At 55.6% G+C, this 16,797-nt stretch overlaps 2 protein-coding genes across 3 annotated transcripts; both read right to left on the reverse strand.

Moving 5' to 3' along the window:
- Positions 1–515: 515 nt before the first annotated feature.
- Positions 516–2,254, reverse strand: Insl3 (insulin like 3). Its single transcript, XM_051178214.1, has 3 exons — positions 2,110–2,254; positions 1,430–1,672; positions 516–719 (listed from the first exon to the last, which is right to left on the reverse strand). The coding sequence occupies exons 1-3, from the start codon at positions 2,252–2,254 to the stop codon at positions 520–522; spliced, it is 588 nt and encodes a 195-aa protein (XP_051034171.1). The 3' UTR covers positions 516–519.
- Positions 2,255–2,267: 13 nt separating this feature from the next.
- Jak3 (Janus kinase 3) lies at positions 2,268–14,304 on the reverse strand. 2 transcript variants are annotated; one of them, XM_051178138.1, is made up of 24 exons: positions 14,168–14,304; positions 12,078–12,270; positions 11,797–11,920; positions 11,566–11,677; positions 11,305–11,450; positions 10,810–11,095; positions 10,177–10,299; positions 9,925–10,082; positions 9,678–9,789; positions 9,040–9,226; positions 8,549–8,673; positions 8,313–8,444; positions 7,772–7,856; positions 7,320–7,447; positions 6,547–6,679; positions 6,263–6,414; positions 6,028–6,178; positions 5,456–5,595; positions 5,182–5,371; positions 4,932–5,056; positions 4,634–4,806; positions 3,940–4,057; positions 3,724–3,834; positions 2,268–2,694 (listed from the first exon to the last, which is right to left on the reverse strand). In XM_051178138.1, exons 2-24 carry the CDS (start codon positions 12,259–12,261, stop codon positions 2,587–2,589), a joined length of 3,303 nt encoding a protein of 1,100 aa, XP_051034095.1. In that variant the 5' UTR covers positions 12,262–12,270; positions 14,168–14,304; the 3' UTR covers positions 2,268–2,586. The 2 variants fall into 2 exon arrangements, with proteins under 2 accessions (XP_051034095.1, XP_051034096.1); XM_051178139.1 differs by lacking the exon at positions 14,168–14,304 and adding an exon at positions 14,002–14,070.
- Positions 14,305–16,797: the final 2,493 nt, after the last annotated feature.

The following is a 16,797-nucleotide window of genomic DNA, read 5'->3' on the forward strand; positions in this document are numbered from 1 at the left end:
GGGGACCTCCATGTGCCCTTTCTCAGAAACAGTCTTGGTCCTGGTGTGACAGGTATGATATTGTTGCTGGCACAGCCCTGGTCCTGTGTCACCTGAGGGTACAGAACTCTGTGCCTGTCCTGAACCTTACTCTAGAACTTGGGGTTAAGGATCCCTACTTGGGCTCAAACCTGCTTGACTTTCCCAAGCAGGAAGCCCTCAGCCTCAGTTTCTTCAGTGGGTCCTGGTGTCACCTTGGTTCTGTGTAACCAGAGCAGAGTTGAAGCCGGCCACTGCCACCCATCCCTGTGTGGCTTTTCCCAGACAGACTTCATACAGAAGTTGCTTTTTATTTAGAATGTTCAGGACACAGTGGGGAGAAGGGACACAGGCTCCTCCGGGGACAGGACATGTGACCATCCTTTTCTAGGATCTATGAATAACTGGGGCTCCTTCGAGGCAAACCTGGGGTGTTCCATTCACACGGGTCCCAGGAGGTATTGGCCTGAGCAATCAAGGACCCGTTTGAGCCCAGCCCATTCAGTGGGGACAGAGGCGCAGCAGGTCTTGCTGGGTGCAGCCAGTGAGGCAGCATCGGTGTACAGGGCTGGTGGCTGTACTGCGGCGGCGGCGCTGAGGAGCCTGGGGAGGAGGTTGTGGGCCGGGGTCCAGTGCGGTGTCCGCGTCAGCCGCAACTGCATGCAGGAGCTGCCGATGCTCTAGCCACCGCAGCAGCTCCCCTGCAGGCAGAGCAGGGTCCCCTTAAATCCCTCCCAGACACCCACCGTCCAGTGGAAAAAAAGAGCCTTACTGAATACTCTGTAACTCCCAGCTGTTGCCCACACTCACCTCCCGACTGTGTGTCCCCATATACCTCCTGTGTGCCCCAGTTTCTGGGCTTGGAAGGCTGGGGTCCCTAGGACTGGGATTCCCCCTATGGCTCCCTGGGCAGCACCCCCAGTGTTGGGATGGAGCACCCATGGCTATGAACAAAGACAGAGGGACCTGTGTCCCCTGGGGCTGGAGATGGAAGTCCCCCTCGACCTCAAACATCCCTCCTCCCCCGTCCTTCAGTGACAGCCATATGTCAGTGATTCTAGCACTGGGACACCAAAGCAGGAGGATTATTGTGAATCTCAGGTCACTTTATGTTGTTGTATAGTGGAAATCTGTCTTTAATAAACAATAAGCCTGATGGTGATGTCTCATGCCAGTCATCCAAGCATGCAAGCCTAAGGTGAGGAGTTCAAGGTCATCCTCTGCTACATTGTGAGTTTGAGTCCAGCCTGGGCTATATGAGACCCTGTCCCACAAATACAAAAGGGGAAAAGTTAAATTAAAAAAAAAAAATTCACAAACTCTCAGTCTCCTGTTATTGGGGGCGACACAGTGTTCAGTCTGCCCCTCTCTATTTCCTCGTATCTACCCTGCCCATCCCATCCCCACTCACGGTCACTGGTGTCCACGGACTGCGTGGCCTCGGGGGACCAGCGTGGGCCCCCGCACACCTGCACAAGCGCGCGCACCAGGTGGTGGCCACAGAGCTTGTTGCTTGCCTCAGGGGCCTGCGGGGGTCGAAATGCAAGCTCCAGAGCAGGAAGCAGCAGCAGCAGAAGCAGCCTTTGTGTGTACATGGTGGCTGGAGGCAGCCTGTGCCGATGCCCCTTATAGTTGCCTCGCACCGCCCACGGACCTTGGCGGGAACACCATGTGCAGCACCGAGAAGGTCGATGCTCAGGTCATGGTCAGGGGCTGTGAGTCCAGCCGGGGACCCTGAAATCCCTCTCCCAGGTGCCAGGACCTCCCAACATTTTAAAACAAACCAAGAACTCCTATTGTAAGGGTGGCTCCCACATGTCTTGCTAGCACTGGGAAAGCTGAGGCAGGAGGATTGCTGTGAGTTGGAAGTGGTTTGGGCTGTGAAGTATATGGGAGGGGGGCATTTATAACTTGGTTTTGTCCAAGAGGGAAACTGAGGCTGGGAGAGGGGAGGGTAGAACCTGAAAGACCCTGTCCCCTGCTCCGCTATCTTAGGGGCTCTTGTGGGGGACTGCTGGCACAGTTCTGGCCCTGCCCAGCTTGGGCCTTGGCCTCTGACTGCCCCCCCCCCACTCCCAGGGAGCCAAGAACCGCAGTTGGGCAGGAGGGGGCTGTCCTTGAATCGAACCAAGGCCTCTCCTCCCAGCTGTTCCTCCCCAGAGTCCCACACTTGGCCCCCAAGCCTGAACCGCATGTAAGTCAGCTCTCCAACACCCCCAACTCCAGTCACAACCATCTTTTCTATTGAATTCATTTATTCATTCAACAAACACTCCCAGAGCCCTGTAAGGTTTCACTGCCCCTGTAAGGAACCCACAGGGGAGGGGAGATGGGAACTGTCGCAGACCTGGGGTCAGGAGAAAGGGTTTGGGTCCATTTCTGAAGGAGGCAGAATGGTGTTGGGAAACTGGTGTCATGGAGTTCTGCAGGAGGTGGTTGTGGCAGGAAAGCATTCCCCCGAAAGGTTGAAATGGTAGGTCAACCTGTGAGGGGTGGCACCCAGAAGTGGACAGCTCCCTGCTGCAGTCACACAGCCAGCCCGCAGAAGCTGGCGCTCACCCCTGGCTGCTATCCAGGGCTTCCACGCCACAGCGCGTCCAGCTGTGGACTCAGGGCGCTGAAGGCCGGCCGGTCTTGCGGGCTGGGAGCCCAGCACAGCTGCATAAGCTCCTGAACCTGAGGGCCGGGAGACGAGGTGGGCGGAGCCTGAGCTGACAAGCGTGGGCTTTGTTGGCCCCACAACTCACAACTTTTCGTGGCCCCCTTCGGAGCTCAGGATAGAAACTAAACAGGCTTGCTGTTCGCTCACCCCCATTCTGTCCGGAGGCAGGGTCTCAGTAACCACGACTGGCTTCAAACTCGTGGTAATTCTGCCTCAGCCTCCAGACTGCTGCGGTGACAGACACACTGCCACACCTCGCCCCACATTTGCTTCTGCCTATCACTTAAAGACACCCCATCCCACCTATGGCCGTGTCTCTTGCTAGAAATGACTTTTCCAAGCTATTCCAACAAACACTATTCATGCCTGGAAGAGGTCTGGCAAAGCCTGAATCATGCATGGTCTTTTAAGGCGCCTTAGAAAGGGTAGCTCAGTGGTGAGTGATTGCTTAGCATGTGTGTGTGTGTGTGTGTGTGTGTGTGTGTGTGTGTGTGTGTGTGAGAGAGAGAGAGAGAGAGAGAGAGAGAGAGAGAGACAGACAGACAGAGAGAGAGAGGCCCTGTGTTGAATTCTCAGGGTTGCAAAAAAAAGTAAACAATAAAAGAAAAATTAAAATGTGGATTCAGGAGGGTTGTGGTGGTAAGGGGAGACTGAGGCAGGAAGATCGCAGCATCTTGTCTTAACAAAGGTAAAATGACATCATTTTTGAAACCCTCACCGCTGAGCCTCCCTCATTCTGCATATGGGAAACTGAGGGTCTGCAGAGCACCTGCCATTAGCCACTCAGGGGGGGGGCAGGACACCAGCTGTTAATAATGGCAACTGAGCGGTGGTGGTGGCTCACGCCTTTAATTATTGTACTCCGGAGGCAGAAGCAGGAGGACCTCCTTGAGTTTGAGGCCAGCCTGCCTGGTCTACTAAGCAAGTTCCAGGACAGGCTCCAAAGCTACACTACAGAGAAACCGTCTTGAAAAACTACTACTACTACTAATAATAATAATAATAAAGACTGGAAACTGGGAAACTGAGTCGGCCTTCCTTACCTCTATGGGGCAAGAAGGAGGTGGCGGGAGGCGGCAGCCCTCAGTCAGCAGCTCCAGGAGGCGGCAGAGAGCAGGCCCATCTCGCTCCGGCCCTAACATGCGCAGGAACTCCTGAAGGAAAAAGGGTTGGGGGTCAGAAGGGAGGGCTGGGGGAGACAGGACAGGAGGGAGGGTTGGGGTCAGGAGGACTGGGGGAGGGGCGGGGGGGAGACTCACGGCGGATGGGCTGCAGCTCTTATCGCTGTAGGTGAAGAGCTCGTACAGCACCACGCCGAAGCTCCACACGTCAGATTGGCGGGAGAAGATGTTGTCAGACAAGGATTCTGGGGCGTACCTGTGGGTAGGACAGGTGTGTGGTTGGATCACGGTTATGGGTGTGGCCAGGGAAGGAAAGGGGCGTGGCCGTGGCGGGACGTGGTCAGCGGCCTACGTCTTGGCTCTGCCCGCCCGAAGCTCGGATGCTCCGGGGCACTAAGGACGCATGTGGGCGTGGCCAGGCTGAGGGCGGAGTTTGAGACACAAGCTTTGGACGGTGGGCAGCTAGGCAGAAGTTGCGTGAGGGGAGGAGCCAGACTTGGGACAGAGTGGAGGTGGGTGACATTATTGGAGGGGGCGGAGTCGTGAAGCATGAAGGGTGGGACCGCGGAGAGAGGTGGGTCTACGCAAGAGCCGGCCACAGGGCAGTGCCTGGGTGGGACGAGGGTGTGGACACCAGGTGGAGCCTGAATGGAGAGAGGCGTGGCTACGCTGCCTGGAACGCCCCCCCCCGTGGATGGGTGGAGCAGTCCTGTCTCACAGTGTGCGGGGCCTCATTGCTGTAGGCGAGGCCTTTGCGAGGGCAGCTCTAGAGATGGAGCCAGGCCTCGGAGGGGTCTCAGTGAGTGTGGCGTCTGGGGTCTGGGCTTCGCACCAGAAGATGGGGCTCTGGCCCGGCTCGCGGACCACGTAATAGTCCTTTCCGAGCGGTAGCAGCTTAGCGAGGCCGAAGTCCGCGATCTTAACATGCGCCTCGCTCTCAACCAGGATGTTTCGCGCAGCCAGGTCGCGGTGCACGCAGCGGCGCGCGCCCAGGTATTCCATGCCCTGCAAAGGGTCGTGAGAGCGCATGGGCCCCGGACCACGAGGCCCTAGAATTCTCGTCCCCCAACGCCAGACTCTCCGACCTCAGCCCCCCCCCCCCCGATCCCCGACCTCTGCGCTGGCCGCACCTTGCAGATCTGCCAGGCAAACAGCAGCAGGCGGCCGGTGTGCAGGCGTGCGCGGTGACGCTGCAGGAAATCCCGTAGGCAGCCGCTGGGTAGGTACTCCATAACCAGCCGAAGGGTCTGGCGACCTGCGGACAGCGACAGTGGCTCTCGTGCACCTTCTACCGGGTGCACTGGTTCGTTCAGGTCCCACCTATGAAGCTAGGACTCAGGAGGTCTCACGAACCTGTCCAAAGCCCCTGCTGCCACTCACCCGGACCGTAGCTGACTCCCCGGTACTTGACGATGAAGTCGCTGTGCAGCGCCTTGAGGATCTGAATCTCCCGCTGGAAGTCCCTCTGCTGGTCTGGCCCGCTGTGCTGTAGCTGTTTCACCGCCACCAGGGGTCCTGTATTGTCCCCCAGAGGGTCATAGCGGCACAGCTCCACGCTGCCAAAGTTGCCCTGTGAGAGGATGGGGGGTCAGCTGGGGCTGAGGGCTGCTGTGCCACGTGCCCTGACCCTTCACGCCCCGCCCCGCCCCCTCACCTTGCCCAGCAGAGAGATGTACTTAAGGTGCCTTTCCTCAAAGATGGTGGGGTCCTGGCAGGCATAGAGTTGGGCGCCACTGCACAGCTCATCTCGGGGACTCAGGCTGCCCGGTGTCGGGTCTGAGAGGAGCTCATAATCTGGGGACCACATGTGTAAGTGGGGTATCTTTCTCTGACTCACCCCCGAACATTGCCCTCTGTACACGACAGCCAGCCTGTGGGTACCTTGTGGGGAGTGGAAACTATCACTGTCCGGGCAAAGGCACTCTCTGTGGGACCCCAATGTCACACACAAAGGGGCCCCAGGGGAGGGTCAGAACCATGGAGCAACGACGGACTGAGACCCCAGATACCCCCAGACGACAACATTGTGTAGATAAAAATAAGATTAATGAGGTAAAACCAAATCAGAGGCAGGGAACCCTCCAGTTCCAGAGGCCAGCCTGAGCTACCTTGCAAAACAAATGCATATCGAGTCCTGTGTGTTGCTGCAGCTGTCTTAGCTCACACTGACTGTTGGAGCCAGCAACCTCAGGGGACCCTCCTCATCCCTGGGATTGCCCCCCCCACCTGACGTAATGAGGCCGTTGAGGTCCCTGAGGATGGCACGGAAGGAGGGCCGCTGGCCGCGGTCATACGCCATGCACTGAGTGATGAGCCCCGCCAGCTCGGTCCACTTGGGGGCCGGTAGCTGCCCCTGGTCCTCGTAAAACTTCAGTTTCTGGGGGGGGGCGAGGGAGACACCTGTCAAGTGGCTTCACCTTATCTTCCCGAGTCCCTGCTCCCAGCTCAGCGGCTGCCCCACCTTGGCAGGCTCCAGAGAAGTGATGTGCATGGGTCCTCCGCTGAAAACCTCCCACACGGTGGCGCCGAAGCCCCACTTGTCAGCTTCCAAGCCCAGGGTCCGGGCTTCCTGCAGACACTCGGGGGCCACCCAGGGGATCCTGTCGGTGAGCACTGGAGGACAAGGGAGGAGGTGGTCATCTTCAGGACACTACCCTACACACACACCCGTGGGCGTCCTGTGTGACTGCACATGCCTGCAGACTCAGGACACGGTGCAGCCACGGGAGGCTAGCTTGCACTCACTTTCTAGGCTCAGCACCGTAGGGCTGACGCCAGGGTCACTCAGCTTGATGAAAGGTGGACTCCCATCCATCCCCTCACGAGCCAGGAGCACTTTCCGCGCTGACACGTTGCCATGAGGGAGGCCTTTGTCCTCCTAAGTGTTACAGGTACAGGGAAGTGGGGATGAGCAGTTGATGAATGAATACTGTAGGCAAACTCCTCTGCATCCATCAAAGCCTATCGGATGCTGTCCAGATAGAACAGGTTCTGGCTACTCCCGTGGGCTCCAGTCATCTAGTAGTCCTAGTTCCCTTATGCTGACCTGACTTTACTCTCCCCACCTTTACATTCCCAGTGCTTTAGGGACAGTTAAAGTTCAGCAGCTTAGTGGTCAAGCCCTCTCTCTTCTCATTTCCTATCCTTTCCCCTTCCCCATCAAATTGTTGCTACTTGCCCTGCACTCTTTTTGTTTAGTTTTTCGAGAGAGGGTTCCTCTGTGCAGCCCTGGCTGTCTTGGAACTAGATCTGTAGACTAGACTGGCCTTGAACTGACAGAGATCCACCTGCCTCTGCCTCCCACCAGCTTCTGCCTCCCAAGTGCTGCCTTCTCCCTCGCCTGGTCACTCACTTGACACCTGTGGATGCACAGTTCTCACCCTTGATGCTCTCAGTCCTCTGAGCCTGCCCATGCCCTGTTCCCTCACTCTGAGATGTCTGTTCCTTCATCTATCCACACTACAGAGCCACTTTTGTTTCCCTGAGGAAGCCTCCCCTATGAACACAGGGACACTCACCAAATAGTTGAGGGCATAGGCTAGCTGTTTGATCACTTGCAGCTTCCAGCTGGCTGGCACCAGGTGGCCACACTTTCGAAGGTACATGTCAATTGCTCCTAGGTAGACAAATTCCTGCACCATGATGCCTAGGGACAGGGGGAAAACAGGTTGTTGGTGAGACACAGTCCTCAGCAGACTCTGTCCCCATCTGCCCTCTGTTCTTAGCACAGATTGAACGTTTATTTACTATCAGCTCAACTGAATATATACAATAGAGATTCAGAGAGGGTGTACAAGAGATGCAATGTTGCACAGCGGTTAGCTAGCAAGATGGAACCAGAACCAAGTTTCTGGATGTAGGTCTGGGGTGTGAGGTGGATGAGTGTGGGGTGTGTCAGAGGCACCATGAAGGTCAAAGAGGTGGGGGATGGGCCAGGGCTGGGCTGGGGTGCATGCAGGGCAGGGCTCACTGTCTCCAGCCATGCAGACGCCATGCAGCAACACCAGGTGCGGGTAGGATACTTGGCTCATCAAGCTGGCAGCTTCGAGAAAGGACTGAGGAGAGGAGAACAGAAAATGCATGGACTCCTCCCCACCCATCCCCAATGAGGCTCACCAGATCTGTTGTGATGCACCCAGAGTGTGTTGGAAGTCCTGCTAGAGGCTACCTCGAGTTTCTCATGATGTGATGGTCTTGGGGAAAACCTGAAGTCTCAACCTCCCTTGGTCCTGTCATTGCAGATCTCATGTTGTGCCCTGCCCCCCATCAGTAACCCCCCCCCTTTCTTCCCAGCCTCAGAACCTCTGCCTGGCTGTGTCTGTAGCTGCTCTTTACCGCCAGGCTGAGTGTGGCTGCTCTCTGTTTTGGTTTGATGAAGTTCCTCTATGTCCCTCTGGCCTTGAACTTCCAGGTCCCAGGGATCCTCCTTCCTCAGCATCCCCCAAGTGCTAGGACAACAGGTCCTGCTCCATGCAGGTCTGCATGGCCTTCATATCTGGTCCCCGCCGCACCTCCATGCAGTTTTGGTGCCTGGCATCCATGACCTTCAAGAGGACTTCTGTGTCATGTGTCTCACCATCCACGACCTCCAGCAGACGGCCCCGGTATATCTTGGTGAAAGAGCCGTGGCCCAGGTTCTCATGCTGCAGGGGAGACAACACAGCTGACTGATGCTCCCAACACCCTGGGCTCATAGCCCAGGGACCCTCACCCATTCCAGACCTGGTGGTGGCCCTGAGACCCTCACCCACTCCAGGCTGTCAGCAGAGATTGTGTGGAAGGTCAGCTGGGTCAGCGCACAGCAGGACGGGGCACGGCCAGGGGGTGGGGAAGGGGTGCAGCCCCTTCTCACTATGATCAAATTGGACTTTTCTAGGGTGCAGAGGCAAAAAAGCAGAGGTCAGAGGCAAAGATTCCCAAGAATCCCCTCCCCTGCACTAAGCCTGGGGGACCCCCGAGAAGTCACTCCTGAGAAGTGATTTGAGAGCTCTGGGCTCCGAGTGGAGGGGTCTGGGCCACAATATAAAGAATTGTAGGGTTGGGAGCCGTGACCCCCAGGGGGTTCGGGTGAGAAGGATCCAGGAGTGGAGGCACACTGAGCAACAGACTTTGTACAAATGCAGCACTTGCTGGGTCTGGCCACACTCAATGACAACTCCAAAAATAGATGGCATGCTCTTCCCTACCTCTGCCTTACCCAAGAGCTATTAGGACGGTGGGGGAGGAAGACCGGCTTACCCTTGGGTCTGGGGGTGCAGCAGAATGTGAGGTTCAGGGCAGCACCATCTACATGCAGCCCAGAATGCCAGCAAGATGCAAGGAGCTCCCGGAGGCTTCGGTGTGGCTGGCTGAGCCCAACCAGGGAGAAGGCCCCTGTGGGGTCCTGGCGGATGAGGCAGCCCTTGTAATCCGGACCAAGGGGCGTCTGTGAAGGGAGACCCACCCGAGGCTGAGATGGAAGCAGAGCCTGCACAGCACCCCATGCTGCCTCCAAGCTTCTCCTGCATATGCTGTTCCAGGTGCTGGCAATGTGTCCCTTGAGCTTTGAGCTTTTTTTTTTTAGTTTTTAAAATTACATTTATTTCTGTGCACATGTAGAGCAATGTATGCAGTGGGAGGTCCTTCCACATCTGAGTGCCACCCTCAGGCTTGGTGGGAAATACCTTTTCCCTCTAAGACAACTGCCCCATTCTTTTTATACACAATCCCTCTATGTAGCCCAGGCTGGCCTGCAAACTTGATCCTTCTGCCTCAGCCTCTTGAATTCTAGGATTACAGGCTGGTGCTCTTCAAGGAAAAATGAATACTTCTGATTCTGTCCCAGCTCAGATGTCACCTCCTCCCTGAAGTCACCATGGCACCAGCAGTGAACCAACCTGGACGCAGGCAGTGAGAAGAAAACTGTCATAGTCCTGAGGGCTGCGGCGGAGAATGTAGGAGCCTGGGAGCGAGCCAGCGGCCTTCAGCTTGTAGATGGCGAAGTCTAACCTAGGCCAAGACACAAGCCAAGCAGCACCGGGGGTCAGTTCTCCCCCACGCCCAGCCATGCCCCCAAGTGTGTCCTCACTGCCCAGGACTCAGAGGTGTCTCGAAGGGCCACGACCCCAGGCCACCGCTCCTCACGTGATGGGTCCATGGCACAGCTCTGCCACTTCCTCCAGCAGCCTTGGCGGCGCCACCTCTTTGCAGAAGAAGTGCCTGGAGTCGCAGACCAGGCGGAAGTAACCATCTACGAGGGCCAGGAAGGACAGCGCCTCGGGCAGCCCTGGGAACTCTGCTTCCTGTGCGAGAGAACTCTTCAGTGACAAAAGGAGCTCCACATCGCCCGCCCCGCTCCCAGGGTCAGCACCAAGAGCATTGGGTCCCAAGACCTACCAGGATGTGGCTATCCATCCTGGTGACGGTGACCAGCCGGTGCTCCCCAGCTGGACCCACGCGTGGGGCCTGCTTAATGCTGACATCCACGATTTCGGGAAAGTCACAGAAGGTCTGGAAAAACTAAGGAAGAAAGGTTGGACGGAGGCCTCGGTGAGCCTGCCACCCTGATCCTGCCTGGCTGAGCGTTCTTTCCCCTCCTTCCCTCTCCCACTTCTTAGAGCGGAACCCGGCCAGGCTAGGACAACTGTCCCCCACCTACCCAATCCAGACTACCACTTGTCTGAGCCCCGTATAGCCCCACCCACAGCACGCCTCCGACTGCCCCGCCCACCGATGGGCCCTATGATAGCTAGGCCCCAGGCCCCTCCCCTAACTAGCCCCGCCCTGCTAGTATCCCCGCCCACGGACCGCCTCCAACTAACCCCGCCCCATGGTGCTGCCATTCTCGCTCCAAATTAACCCCGCCTATTGACTGGCCACGCCCCTGAATCGGTCCAGGCGGTCCCTCCCCGACTGCCCCCTTACCTGATTGGTTCCCCCTGATTGGCCCTCTAACTGCTCTCTGATTGGTCCTGCCCCGCCTAGCCTCTCGCTGGCCACGCCCCTCCCAAGCCCCGCCCTCCCCAGCACCTCCTGGTCCCCGGAGCTCCAGGCGATGCCGCTGCCCCCAGTCACGCGCAGGAGCGCTGCTCCCTCCTGGGCACTCGGGAGTCCCACGCGGAAGGTTTCGGCGGTGGCAGCTGGGTGCAGCCGCTCCAGGTCCAGGATATACTTGGCCATGAGAGAGTAGCGGTCGGCCTGGCAGGCAACCACGCGACGCAGAGCCTGGAGCACGGTCCTGCGGATGCGTCTGCGCGTCACGAAGCTCATACTCTGGATCAGGTCGCGCAGGCCAGGTGGCAGGCAGGCCTTGTAACTGTGGGGTGCGGGGTACGCCGAGTCTCAGGGTGGGGAGGAGGCACGAAGGACATGTGACAGACATGGGACCATTCAGCAGAGGCGGGGTGAGGGAGAGGGTGGCTGGCTGCAGGAGTAGGCGTTGGATAGAGCCCCAGGTTTGCAGCAAATTGAGACCAGGGAAAGGTGGCCTGGGAGTCATGTTACTGGCAAGCCAGAAGCCCTCACCTGACTGTCTTCAGCAGCTCACCTGGCCGCTGGGCCTGCTCACGAGCCATCTGAGCCAGGTCTAAAACGGCCAGGCTCAGGCATTCTCCCTGCTCCTTCAGGCTGAGGCCCACTGACAGGCGTCCACTCAGCAAGTCACTGCGATGCTGGGGCCAAACACAGGAGGGCAGCAGATGAGGTCCTGCTCAGCTCAGAGCTGAGAGGTTGTTGTCTTGGGATCCCCATCCCTGGGTTGAACATTCCTCACCAAAGACTACATACCTGGGCAAAGAGGTGTTCTAAAACATGTAAGTCGAGAATGGCGCTGGTCAAATCTTTGCGCCGCCCAAAGCGGTGACATGTCTCCAGCCCAAACCAGTCAGGGAAATAAAAGCTGCAGGGTTCAGAATGGGGTTGTCACTGATGTGCTATGTGTCCTATGCAAACAGCACACCCTCTCTGGTCTTAGCTTCTACTGTGGACTGAAGGTGAATGGAGAGGCACATTTCCTACCGGAGCCTGTAGACCAAGACTTGAGTGTCCATGTCCTCCATGGAGAAGATGTGGCTTGGGGGGAACCAGCAAGACAAGTCCTCGGTGGCCAGAGCAAAGAGCGGATGATAAACAGGCAGGATGCCTGAAGGGATGGACTCAGCTCAAGTCACCAATGCAGCAACACACACTGAGCCCATGACTCTCCCTCAAAGCCTAGCAACAATGCTGACTATTCCTTTACTCAATACATGTCTTGCTTAGTCCTATTAGGTGGCCCAGTCATCTGGGGACCTACTCACCACAGGCTTTGGCTGCCTGCACACACAGATCCTCTGCCAAGTAGTCCCCAAAGGAGAATGACAGTCTCCGGGGAGGCCCAGATCCCCGGGGAGGAAGGAGGACATGCAGGGATCCTGCCTCTGAGGATGACAGGCTGCAAGAGCGCTGAGGGATCAGAGGTGTCTCTTCACTTGGAGGTGCCATGAGTATAAGCTAGAGAGGTAGAAAACTGCATCAGAAGGGGGACTGACTGAAGGATGAAAAGTCACAAGCCCCAAATGACATGCTGGCCAGGAACCAGATGTCTTCTGGTTCAGTATGACATCACACCTCTTTGCAATTCTCTGCACTTAGGGCAGACATCTCCAATTGATCCATAGGCTGCCACATCCCATCCTAGCCAGCCAGGCAAGTACACCAGGCAGGCATGAGCAATCAATGGCAGAAACCAAAATAGTCCTAAGCAGGAAGCAGAAGGGGGTCAGCGGTATGGGGACAGCTGCCATTCCCTGTGGGTCTAAAGGTCACAGGATATCTGAGCTGGAGCTAGAAGTTTCTGTGCCTGGTGTGATGGGTTCCCTGTGTGCAAGTCTGTGGCCTATGCTGTCTCCTCAACCCTTCCTGGTCTCTTCACCCTACGCACCTCCACATCCAGCCTGTACTTTGTGGGGCTCTTAGGTTCCCACAGTGGTGAGGTTCCCTGCATGGGAAAATGTGCTTCCTAGCTGGCCCTCCACTCCACTGGTTACAGAGCTGTTGCAAGCAAGGGGTGGGGCCAGAGCCCCATGAGAAGAGGCAGGAAACAGCCACTGGGCCTCAGCCCTACCACCTCAGAGCCAGGAAGGTGTCTGGGAAAGGCGCTTGCTGCCGAGCCTAAAGACACGAGTTCCATCTGCAAGGCTCACTGAAAGGACACAACTGTCCTCTGACCTCTGCAGGTGCACCCTCCCATAATAAAACAACAAAAGCAAGCATGGTGACACACATTTGTCACCACAAAACTCCAGAGTGGAAGCAGAAGACTAGAAGGCCAAAGCCAGCCTGAGACCGTATTTAAAGAAGCAAACAACAGAACAGAAATACATGAGTAGATCAATAAATAAGCAAAATGCTGGAGACACAGCTCAGTGGCCAAAACCTGCGTTCAGACCCCAACACCCAGCGCCCCCTTCTGGCCTCTGCAGGCACAGTACTTGTGAAGCTTATGTTCAAATAAACCAGGCCTTGGTGCTCCAGGGCTTTAGTCCCAGCAATCAGGAGGCAGAGGCAGGCAGATTTCTGTAAGTTTGGGACCAGCCTGGTTTACAAAGCGAATTTCAGGATAGCTGGGATTACACACTCAGACCCTGACTCAACAAATAAACACCCAAAACAAAACAACACATAACAATGAAAATATATAAACAATGCCAGGCATGGTGGCCACTCAGGAGACAGGCAAGCAGATTTCGGGGAGTTTGAGGCCAGCATGTTTGAGTACAGCCAGTGCTTCGTAGAGAGACCCTGTCTCAAATAAAGAAAATTAACCTATTACCGTATGTGGTACTACATGCATTCACGGTCAAATCCTGTCTCAAGAAACGAATAAGGGCAGGCAAGATGGCTCAGCAGGTAGAGGCTTGCCTCAAGCCTCACAACCCCCAGGAGGAAGGACAGAATGCACTGCAGCAAGTTGTCCTCAGATCTCCAAACTTGTGCCGTAAGTAACAATACACTCACACAGAATAAAATTAATAAAAATGTTATTTAAGTATATAAAAATAAAACTGTCATCATCACTTCCCTCAACTCATCTTGCTCCTGGGGAGACTGCGGGAGGATTGTTACGAATTTTGGGGGCTACAGGCCAACAGGGCTTCAGAGGGAGTTCCAGCCTCAAAATACAAAATGAAAGAAATAAAGCAACAAAGCGGATACGAGTCTTCAAGGAGTATGAGCTTTTACCAAACGGAAAGTTGGGCCCTTTTCCTCCGGCGCCTTGGACCCAAGGGTGGGGGAGGGCGGGGAGCCCGCGGCGCATGCGCACTGCTACGACCGTCCGGTGCGGTATCCCAGGATTCGCCCCGCGCCTGTGTCCCCCGCTCCCGGCGCCCGCGCCCCGAGCTCCTACCTGCAGCCGCTCCGAGGCGGCGGCAGCCGGGGCTGCGACAGGAAAGTCCCCGCTCCTTCCTGTGCGGCCCCCGAGCTTCCTGGCCACCTCATTTACCGAAAGTCAGGGCACCCTGGGGGCGGGGCGGAGTAGGAGACTAGAAACCTGTGAAGCTGGCGCCACCCTGTTAGGGTAGTAGCCTAGTGACAAGCAGACAGGACAGGAAGGAAGGGGCGCTGCCGGACCTGAGTGGACAGAGGGTGCCCTTCCCAGGCTGCTGTCTATGCGAATCCTTGAAGCCACCTGGGACTTGATGCATCCAGCACACATTTCAGACTTCAGTTTCCAGTCCGGCCCCAACCATTAACCTCGTACTGAGCAATGTTAAAAAAAAAAAAAAAAAAAAAAAAAAAAAACAAAACCTCTGAACCACCAAGAGCTGATGAGCTAAGAGGGGCCCTTTCTTGAGGACCCCACCCCCGCGCTGAAAACCTCGCCTTCTCTTGATGTTCTGCTTGAAAGCTATGCCATGCGGCCAGTGCAGGCGCTTGCCACACAGCTCGAGTTCCATCTCTGGGACTCACAGGCTGGACGTTTCTGGAAAGAAGTCCTCAGGCAGCAGCGGGTAATGGTGGGAGCCCTTTCTCCATCCCGGACTCTGCTGACATCCTCAGGCTCCTTAGCAGGATCCGGACCCACTGTGCCCTGCGCCCGGTGCCTCTGTTTACCCATCTATTGCTAGTGTGGCTGCTGCACAGGGTGGAGCTGAGAATGTAGAAGGAGCTGGTTCCCCTGAAGCATGCCACGTTCTGTTCTCAGATGCCTCCCTCCAACCCAGAGCATCTGTGGCCCCTGAAATACCTCTTGAGCTGCCAGTGTGGATGGGAGAGGCTTAAGTGAGGAAACACACTTCAGGAATGGAAATATGAAGAGACAGCAAATGTGAGGTGGAAGATGAGGCAAAGAACAAACTAAGATGTGTCACGCAGCTTACTGGTTGAGCTCCTACCTATAAAGGACCCTGTGGGCTGGGGCCGTGGCTCAGGGTAGAGCCTCTACCTAGAAATCCCAGTGAGGGACTTGGTTTGGAGGTGTGCCTCAGGGTAGAGCATTTGATGTAAAAGCATGAGGACCTGAGATTCCATCCCAGTTACCAAGGGAAAAAACTGAATGGATACAGAGCTGAGTGTGTGAAGACAGGAGGGTGGCTGGGTCGTGCTGGCCACTGGCATAGCTCCAGGCAGTGAGAAATCCTGTCTCAAGGGAAGAAGGTGGAGAGTGGCACAGCAGGCTAAAAGACGTCCTCTTCTGGCCTCCACACACCCATATAGGAAGTAAAGAAGACACCTAAACTGCCATTGTCAGCCATAGTGGCACATGTTTGAAATCCCAGCAATCAAGAGGCCAAGAGAGGAGGATACTACAACTCTGAACCAAGTATGGTCCACACAGTAAGTTTCAGATCAGCTTAGAGTACATAGCCAGATCGTCTTAAAAATAAGTGAAATAAGCTGGGCATTGGTGTTGCATGTGTTTAATCCTGGCACTCAGAAGGCCAAGGCAATCAGATCTCTGTGAGTTCGAGACCAGCGAGTGCTAGGACAGCCAAGACTACACAGAGAAACCCTGTCTCGAAAAACAGCAAAACAAAGAATCAGAGGCCTTAGTATCCCTGAGTTTCCATGTTTGAACACAATCGAGCTGTTGCAAAATCTTAAGACCTGTTTGTTCTGATCTCTCTTCTGCAGGTGGTGAAACTGAGGCATTAAGTATCAGGAGGTAGTTTGTACGAGAGGATGGAACTTAGGGCATTGTGCAAACATGCCACTGAGCCATGTTCCAGCTCCTCAATGGGGGGATTCTAAGCAGGGGTTCCACCCCTGAGCCATGCATGCCTCCAGTTCCTAATTGTAGAGCTGACCATGCCCATTTGGGTGTGGTCACAGGTGCAGATATGACCGATAAAAATGATTGAATTGGGGCTTGCAAGTCCCTCCAGGTCTCAAAGAGCATCAGGGTGACAGGGTCTGCATTCTTGGGGCTGGAGTGATGCGATAGACACTTGTTTCCTATGTAAGTTATTTTCTTCTAATAAACTCCTCTTCATCTTACTAGTCAAGCATACTGGTTTCCATGCCCAATATCTGGCACCCAACATGGGGGACGAACCCACGACCTTGAGATAAAGAATCTCACTGGGGGATTCTAGGCAGGACCTGACGAGGTTAAGATCCCAATCACACTCTATTCTGATGAACCTTCATGTTATGTCATGACAGAGACTCTGTGAGCTCAATCTGGTGTTGCACTGATTTTTCAAGTCCAAATAGGAAGAGCTTTGTAGGGCAGTAAGCATAGCAGGATTGCAATCAGAATCCAAGCACACAAAGGGAAGGGTCTCAGGCTGCCTTGTATAGATGGCAGTAAGCATAGCAGGATTGCAATCAGAATCCAAGCACACAAAGGGAAGGGTCTCAGGCTGAGAGGAGTCAGCTCTGAGGCAGGTGTGGTGGCTGTAGGCCTGCAGTCCAGCAACTCAGGAAGCTGAAGCAGAAAAGTCAGGAGGCTTAGTTCTCCAGGGCAGGTCATTGAGGATCACCTGTGTCAAAACTGAAGCAGATTCTAGAATTTATGACAACACATATAATCAC

Source organism: Phodopus roborovskii, unplaced genomic scaffold (genome assembly GCF_943737965.1).
Source record: "Phodopus roborovskii unplaced genomic scaffold, PHOROB, whole genome shotgun sequence".
Lineage (NCBI taxonomy): Eukaryota > Metazoa > Chordata > Mammalia > Rodentia > Cricetidae > Phodopus > Phodopus roborovskii.

What these genes read in the sequence shown, in the direction of transcription:
- Insl3 (XM_051178214.1), bottom strand. Translation starts at nt 2,254, where the DNA reads ATGGTTGTGACTGGAGTTGGGGGTGTTGGAGAGCTGACTTACATGCGG. An exon ending in CCCCCTCCTGCCCAACTGCG is followed by an intron (nt 1,673 to 2,109) that starts GTTCTTGGCTCC and finishes GTTCCCGCCAAG; the next exon opens with GTCCGTGGGCGGTGCGAGGC. An exon ending in GTCCGTGGACACCAGTGACC is followed by an intron (nt 720 to 1,429) that starts GTGAGTGGGGAT and finishes CTCTGCCTGCAG; the next exon opens with GGGAGCTGCTGCGGTGGCTA.
- Jak3 (XM_051178138.1), bottom strand. Translation starts at nt 12,261, where the DNA reads ATGGCACCTCCAAGTGAAGAGACACCTCTGATCCCTCAGCGCTCTTGC. An exon ending in GCAGGCAGCCAAAGCCTGTG is followed by an intron (nt 11,921 to 12,077) that starts GTGAGTAGGTCC and finishes CCATCCCTTCAG; the next exon opens with GCATCCTGCCTGTTTATCAT. An exon ending in CTGTGCCATGGACCCATCAC is followed by an intron (nt 9,790 to 9,924) that starts GTGAGGAGCGGT and finishes GTCTTGGCCTAG; the next exon opens with GTTAGACTTCGCCATCTACA.